Here is an 8,318-nt window from a genome sequence, read left to right on the forward strand (position 1 = left end):
TATGTCCGACTTCCAGTCAAATGTCGAAGGAATACCAAACCTCGTCTTGGATTTGATCATGTTGATCTTGAATGTTACCAAATCTTGACATCACATTGGTGTTAAATATATGCCTCTGTATTGAAATACTGATGCAGTTGGTCCAGTTATAAGTATTTGTAAAGTTAAATATAGATGTCCACCCTGGACTCCCTTATCAAGGAAAACCCTTTTGTGTTGTACATGTCTAATATACAATTAAATTGGTCTGAAAGACTGAGATTTTCATTTTAATACACTCGTGCATCTTCAATTTAGGGAAAAATCCTTATGGATCTTAAAATGTTAAAATGGACCCCCCCAACCTGGTTTCAAGGCAATTGAATACTCTTAAAACAAGTCTTGTCAGATTTCAAAAACCACTTTTATTTAGATAAGAAGTTTGGAGATTCTGGATATTCCCAGTCCTGAATAAAACATGCTGTCACGATATCTTAAGACAGACTGAAGAAATGTACAAGAAATAATAAGATGAAAACATAGGATACATTGAAACAAAAATATTTTATTACATCTGACATGTTACAATTTACATTCCTGAAGACACGTACGAAGCATCCACAATGAATCAATGATGGATTTTATACAAGATTAAACATAACAGACCATTGTCTCGGACAACAGCTGCTGACCAATCACAATCGTTGTATGTAGCCAATTGTAAAAAGAATGTCAAGCATATCTAAAACGGATGAATGTCAATGAGATATGAGATGATTAAAAACATAATTAAGAAAACATAGCTGAAGAGAACATGCTCAAGTATGGCATGATATGATTAGTATTCTGTCTATAGAAGTTCCTTCACAAGTCGTGCCAAGGTGTCTTGACTACATCTCCATCCACATTAATGAACACACCTTTTGTCACCAATTTATTTCAATCCTTTTGTTCACTTGATCCATTTTCTAATGGAGACTTTGACCTTGATTTTGACCTTGACATAGACTTGCGGGGTTCTGATTTGGACCTTGACCTAGATCTTGATCTGGATTTACTGTGTTTGCTCCTGCTACGGCTTCGTCGACTACTTCTGCTGCGACTACGACTTCTGCTCCTCCTGCTTCTTGACCTTGACCTGCTTCGTGACCTTGATCTTGACCTACTTGCAGATCTTGACCTACTCCTTGTTCGGCTACAAAGACAAAGCATTAGGAATCAGAAACATAAGAAATCACACATTCCATTTACTGACTGTTTCTTCAAGATTTTATTGTAACTGTTATACAACTACATTTTATACAACAGAAGTCAGAATGTTACTGCATCTTCTCTGGTTATATGACCTTTATAGCAATTTCAGTAGTGAACAAAATTTTGTTTTTGGCTAAAATCAAAAACCTTTAAAGGAACTGACCTTCTCCTGCTTCGCCTCGGCTTATCCTCCACCAGCTTGATCTTCCTGCCATTGATTTCAGTGTTGTCCAATTTGTCTAGAGCATTCCTCATGTCTCCATATTGAGAAAATTCCACCACACTGAATTAATAAGAAAAAATTGTTATTAATAAACAGCCTGAAATTTCGAAGTCTTGTTTAACAAGACTAAAAACAAGATTAGACAGCATGATATCTTAATTTCACTTGATTGGTTAAACAAGTCCATTACCAGTTATGTCTCGATTCCTAAACAGATCACAAGCAGATCTTCAAACTAAACATACTACAAAAACACTTATAAGGTCTTGCTTACTTTATTAAAAAAATTAATACAAAAAGTAAAGTTTATTTGATCTATATACAAGATCACTGACATTTTGCATTATTAAAATCCAAGATGGTTCCCCAATTGCAATCTTATTCTTTAATCAAAAGGACAAACAATACCATCATTCCTTTTCTATTAATCATTCCTAGAGATTTCTTACCCTTCATTTTTGTGCTGTTTGTGGGCATCAGCATATGTGACTTCTCCTGCCTGTCTCATGTAGTCTTTCAGGTCCTTCAAGTACAGCAAACAGAGGAAACAATAAGAATCAATTTGCAACACAGCACAGAGGCTGGGTGATCAGCAGAAATAAAATTGTTAACAGATTATAAGATCCTGAATAAAATGTTTACCCAGTCTTCAGCCTGTCCATTCCCTGAGAGTGATAGAGTCCTCCTCTTTGGCCTATACTTACCTATGTGTTCCAAATACAGAATAAGGTTAACAGAGACCCCAGGAAACCAAGAAGAAACTTCATACTTACCAACAAAGGAATAATAAGACACTATTCTAATCTCCCAGGTAGGTTCTGGCATTGGCAGATTTTAACGGAGAATTATGTCGGACACCTAAACTTGTTTTTTTTTAAATGTAACCTTCCTTGTACACAATTTGGTCCAGACCTCCAATCTCTAATGTGTCTTGGTTACATGTTTTGTGATAATTTTTTTTACAATTTTGTTTAGACAAAATAGAACCATCAAGACCAAAATTAAAGGAGTGATTTTCTTTTTGAAATAAACTATGATTGCTAATAAAGTTGATATGCATCAACATTCCTTTACAATTACAAGACAAGTTGAACAAAGATTTTTCCAAGTTATCTTGTTAACATTACCTCCAGGGAACCTTCTATTTTCTCATCAATCGCTTGGCTAGAGCTTTTGTTTTGAACCCTACAGGATAGTGGAGTCCTGCCCTGTCTAGTGCCGCACTACCTAGACTTCCAGCATGACCGTCTGTCAAGCCTACTTAGTTAGCTAACCCTGGTACAGTAATGCCAGTCCTCCCCTGATTCTGATCACGTGGACGAGCACTATTGCCATCTGAAATCTAACCCTATCGTCCGTCCCGGACGACAGTAGAATTTGCACGGTTCTGCCAGCATCGATTGACCAAGCAAATTGGGAATGACACTTGGGTGCCTCAATGACCGAGTGGAACCCCCTCTGACATCAGACCGACATCTTTCAGGGATGTGTGTCCCATCAAGCAAGCAATGTGTGATCGACCCAGAGGGAACCTTCATCTCTCAAACACTTTATGGGAGTCAGATCAGACCCTCGTCTTTCATGGTTCGTCAGCTACCTCATCTTAGAGGATGTGTGCTTATGAGAGAAGACAATACCAGTTTAGAATTACTCATTGCTTTCAATAATTTTCCTGATTTTTTTGCTTGGATGCATTTTTTCTCTCAAATGCATAACTAATTTCATATCACACAACACCATTTTCTAAGATAAGTGTAAAAGCATCAATAACTAAATGAGCCCAACAACTCACTTGGTATTTCATTCTTCAGAATTCTAATTAAATTAAAGAGTAATCTATTGTCCATAAAATTAATAAAAGAAAGAAACAACTCTAGCTACTGACCAAGGTTTACACTTCTTGTTTTGTCATGGATTAGGTAAGTTTTGGTAGTGGTTTAGTCCAATGTTCACCCCCTTAGTTTTTATTCCATGTTATTTTCCTATCAAATACTTGCAATCTGAAATTTGATTCATTCTTTTTATCTGTAGTTTGTAGTAAATATGTTTATAAAAATTACATTTCATCTGCATGGTACCAATTATCTTAAAGAATTCAGAACAATGAACTTTGGAACAAGAATATAGTACTTTTTATTGATTTGGATATTGATATTGTACCGACGACAAACTTTACACCACAAATTTACTTTACTGGAGTCTTGAATAATAATACGTAGGAAGGACAGGGACTACACCAATTCATAAAAGTACTTTTGAATAATTTCAAGGAATAAGGCCTACATTTGCAAAACCAGCTTCTCCATTCTTTTTTGTGTAAAGGTCTGAAGAAATATGGCAAGGCAGGTGTAATTTTTCGTATAGGAGAAGATGATTGAGCAGAAACTGCAAAGCAAGTCATGAGATGATTGGCACTGAATTAAAAGGGAAGCTACCAAACACCCATAAATACCCATCATGCATTCACACCAAAATCCTTAAATGAGGCAGATGTCAATCTGAATAACCCTAAAAATGCTTTTTTGTATTGTCAAGACTTTTTTTAAGTCATTACTTGGGTCCTGACCTAACCCATCAACACAAAAATAAACATTCAGTTCACATAGCATTTAACCTACTGCAGCCAACGGTGTTTGACCTACCTGCCAACTGACTCGAGATGAAAGATTCTCCACAATGAGGCGATACTCAGTCCTTATTGGGGGACCATACCTGCAAAAGATTGATCACAGTGTATGCAAAGTCTGTCACATACCTTCGCCACAACAACCAGCATTTCACTGGAATGTTTGGCTATTTAATTTTTTGGGTTAGTTCTATTTTTTTATGCAAAACAGTTAAGTTTTCCCCCTAGTACTCCATACATAATGATTTAATTTGAATTGTGTACAGGCTTCAGTACACATTATGTAGTGTGATTTAATAGTGAATATGACCCGTCAGAAGGTATCATTTACCTGCTCACACAATACAGGTAATTGTGACCAATACAAAGTGAAAGCTGCAGTATACTGTGAGTAGATTGTATTTGAAATACAAAACTGAAAATCATTAGCACTATTATTATTTTCCTAATGACAACAAACCATCCAGTATATTCCTCAGAAAAGACTTAAGGTAAGACATTTCCCATAAATATTTTGTCTCCTGATTTCAATGTATTCGAACCTTAGTATTCTATTTATATTGTTCAAACTATGAAGTCACAACGTCTACAACACAAAATATAAAATTGATTCAACAGCCAAATCTGCTCAAAGACCATGTAAATATGAAATGTAGATATTTGCGAAGCCTTTTTTTTAAAATCTATTTTATCTCAAATGTTTCTGTGTTGAAATAGCTGTTAATGATGGTTGAGTGGTCAGGTGAGATTTTTTTCATGATTTTTTCAATAATATGTTTTTTTTTCTTTATTTTTCATTTTTTATTTTTAAATCATCTGTTGCCTGGAGTCATCAGTGGTCATCTACGGTTATAATAGTCATCGTTCATTGCCGTCGTACTCACTTGACCACTGCCTGGTGTCTAAAATGTAAAGTCAAAAAGTATCTTACTTTACTGACCAAAGCAGGGTCAATACGACAAACTATTCGACTAAAATTTTCATTCGAATGGTATTATTTTCGCTTATACATAAGGATGAAATGCAAACCAAATCATTTAAAAACTGTTTGTTGGTAAATGTATCTCACATGCTCATCAATGAAAGGTTCTTTTGTTTAACATCAATGTGTATCGCTTTTGATACTTTTCACCTCAATTAAAAACTAACTTTCATAAACAGTGATCATGACCATGACTTGGTAATTGAACAAATGTTACAATGCCCAGCCTTATCAAAAACACTAAATTACGATAAAAAGTAACACTTCTTGGTTCTTTACACCACTTCACTCCTCTTTCTCTAACATTTATCTGCCTTTTAAAAATCATGAGAATAAGCATACTCAAATATGTGCAGATTATTGAAGCATGTTCAAGCATTTAGCAATGATACAAAGGGCTGCTTAAGATTGTAATCCTATTTCTGTTTAATAAAGTTTGAATGAATCCTTACTTATCTCTGCCTCCCCGGCGACGTGGAGGAAAGCTGAAGGCTCTGTCACGTCCACTATCACGTCGATAATCTCCGCTTCTAGGATCTCCTCTAGCATGCTCTACGATTACTCTGAAATGCATTACAGTTGTTCATCATGACATTTAAAGTGTAGTATATTTTTACTATGATTTAAGGCAAAACATGGGCTTTAATTCCATACAAAATCTATATAATTCCCAATGAAAGCAAAATTTGTAAGAATGGTATAGTTTTAATCTAGATGAAGATGGTTGTATGTTTGCTTCAGTATGAGCAAATACATGAGAGAAATAAATCCATAGATCATGATTGTAATTTGAACATATTTGGTTTGGTTCCCCCCCTCTCCAACCCATTAGTGATGTTGTGGCAGCTATTCACTTAAATATTCATGGGTATATTCCTCAACAGGTTTTGCAAGCCCAAAGCACTGTAACTGAAAAAATGGAAATCAATTCAATAGACGATGAAGCCACCCATATTATGAAAAGTAGTGAAAATCTTTAGCTTGAAAAACACTTCTCATAATACCTTCCTTGCATTAAAGATGTAATACAAGGTCATCAGATAGTGTTGGGTAGTTTTGTCATCAATAACATTCAGACCCGAAAGATCATCATCATTTAACCTTGCATTTCATTGGTACCCAATATACACCTGAAAATCTACAGAAAAAATACTGGCCAATAACCAAATTAGAAGTGGTAATGAAATGAATTGACAGCAGAATTTCAACTCTGCCATGGAAGCATATACCATCCATTATTTTAAGTAATATATGTAAGAGAGATGCAACATTCTTAATACTTTTCATGATTGCCAAATTAACATGTCAAGTTAAATCTCTTACCTTTCACCACATAAATCTTTTCCATTTAATTCATAGACTGCATCATCTGCATCTCTGTAGTCTTCAAATTCCTTAAAATTGAAATCTGATGTCATCATGCAAATCATATGAAGCAGGTCTGACAGCTTTATTCACAATAAAGCCAATGTTTCTTTCATTTGATCTGGAGTTCAGCTTAAAAATACATAAGATAGTTCGGAACTTTCTAACTTCCTAATACTAAAGATTCTGTCGAGGTCTGATCTTAACTGAAAGATGAACACCACTTCACTTTAGGAATCAATCAAGCTCATTTATGTAACATTGATGAATCCAGTATTGTAATGAAATCATCTTAACATTTTTTAAATGACAATACTTTCAAGCAAAAAAGACAAATATAATTAGGTAAAGTACAAACTAAGTCTCAAGCTCCACAACTTGCACTTACAACAAATCCATAGCCATTTTTTAACATAACATCTCTGATTCTGCCATAACCCTTGAAAAACCTGTCAACATCTTTTTCTCTGGCATGGTAGGACAGACGGCCAATATATACTCTTGTCCCCATTGTTGATAAGTTTGCTGAAAAACAAAGTCAGAATCAGATGATTTTTTTTTCTAAATCTATTGACATGTTCAAAATGTACAAAATCACTTTTAAGAGAAATTTGTTAAGTGAACAAGTCAATTACCACCTTCTGATCAATACAATATTACATATATATATAAAGAGCTATAGATGCAGTGATAACCAAACTTACTTGCCAAAATGCTAATTTTAACTTGCATAATTTTTTTTCTTTTTGCAAATAACGGGACTTCAATTTCATTTTTTTTCTTAATTTGGTTACTGTGTTAACTACGGAAAACACTTTAGTCTACATGAAGCTACAAGTTCTAAGTGTCTGCTCGACACAATAGATCTTTTAAGATACAGAAATTACATACGTTGAGAGAAATACAACAAACATTCCATATAAAACATTATCTGCCACTATAACATTACTTATTTTGCATTTAAGTACAAGAACTGCAAGATACTTTTGGTATATCTTTGAAACATGAATATTAAACCATATCTTCAAATCCAAAAAATGTGGTAATAATGGATTGTTAAATATACCGTTGGGTGTTTGTGCTTTTACTTTCTATCAACAATGAAGACCTATGATTAACAATTCAATGAATAGACGAAACTTCACTTTTAATCAAAGATTTAAGTCTCTCATTTAAATGGCATAAAAAATAGTTCACCATTATCATCGTTATTTAAAAGTATCTTAGTTTGAGACTCTCGAAAACGTGTCTTGACCCTCCAAGTTTATGTGAGCACCGACGTAAAGTCTATATCGTACAACAAGCAAGAAAAAAAACAAGATAAAATGTCGATATTTATGCGTCGTTACTTCATGCATTTTACATTTAGGTTAGTTCTAAAATTGAAATATATGTGATAGTCGGGAAATCGTCGATGAATACTATATTGCGTCAGTCGGTTGTAAAAGCATTTGGCTTTTGCTCGTTCTTTACGCAACTCGATTCTACAGGAGTTAAATCAAAACTTTTGGTGAATTTACCTTTGTTATCAACAACTTATCAGATTAAAGACTTTTGATGTAATGATTTTGCAAAGCGTCATAAGTTAATAATTCTAATACATCTAATAAACGATATTTTTTCTGAAATAAAGATGACGGCCGCTTTCACGCACTTACCATCCAACGCCGCTGTGTTCAATCTGCGTACGACCCAATAAAATGTTTGAATCAGTGGGAAGTCGGTAGTTTTCTTTCAAGCGTCTAATTGACAAGCATTTATCCTCATACTACGGGGTTCACACATATATTAACAGGGAAAATATTTTGTTTCTAAATCCATTTTACTTTTTCCTTTAGCAACAACTTATTTATTTATTCTTTTTCTGCTCTTTCTTAACTTTACAATGA

At 34.3% G+C, this 8,318-nt stretch overlaps 1 protein-coding gene across 2 annotated transcripts; it reads right to left on the reverse strand.

Annotated features, from left to right (window-relative positions):
* Window positions 1-524: 524 nt before the first annotated feature.
* LOC132561238 (serine/arginine-rich splicing factor 6-like) lies at window positions 525-8,105 on the reverse strand. Of its 2 annotated transcripts, XM_060225967.1 has the most exons (9): window positions 8,088-8,105; window positions 6,818-6,954; window positions 6,388-6,458; window positions 5,517-5,627; window positions 4,967-4,984; window positions 4,099-4,168; window positions 1,906-1,979; window positions 1,397-1,516; window positions 525-1,174 (listed from the first exon to the last, which is right to left on the reverse strand). In XM_060225967.1, exons 2-9 carry the CDS (start codon window positions 6,938-6,940, stop codon window positions 919-921), a joined length of 843 nt encoding a protein of 280 aa, XP_060081950.1. In that variant the 5' UTR covers window positions 6,941-6,954; window positions 8,088-8,105; the 3' UTR covers window positions 525-918. The 2 variants fall into 2 exon arrangements, with proteins under 2 accessions (XP_060081950.1, XP_060081951.1); XM_060225968.1 differs by lacking the exons at window positions 4,967-4,984; window positions 8,088-8,105.
* Between the last annotated feature and the right edge of the window lie 213 nt (window positions 8,106-8,318).

This window comes from Ylistrum balloti, unplaced genomic scaffold, assembly GCF_031769215.1.
Source record: "Ylistrum balloti isolate Yb309-2 unplaced genomic scaffold, AGI_CSIRO_Ybal_v1 Utg371182, whole genome shotgun sequence".
Classification (NCBI taxonomy): domain Eukaryota; kingdom Metazoa; phylum Mollusca; class Bivalvia; order Pectinida; family Pectinidae; genus Ylistrum; species Ylistrum balloti.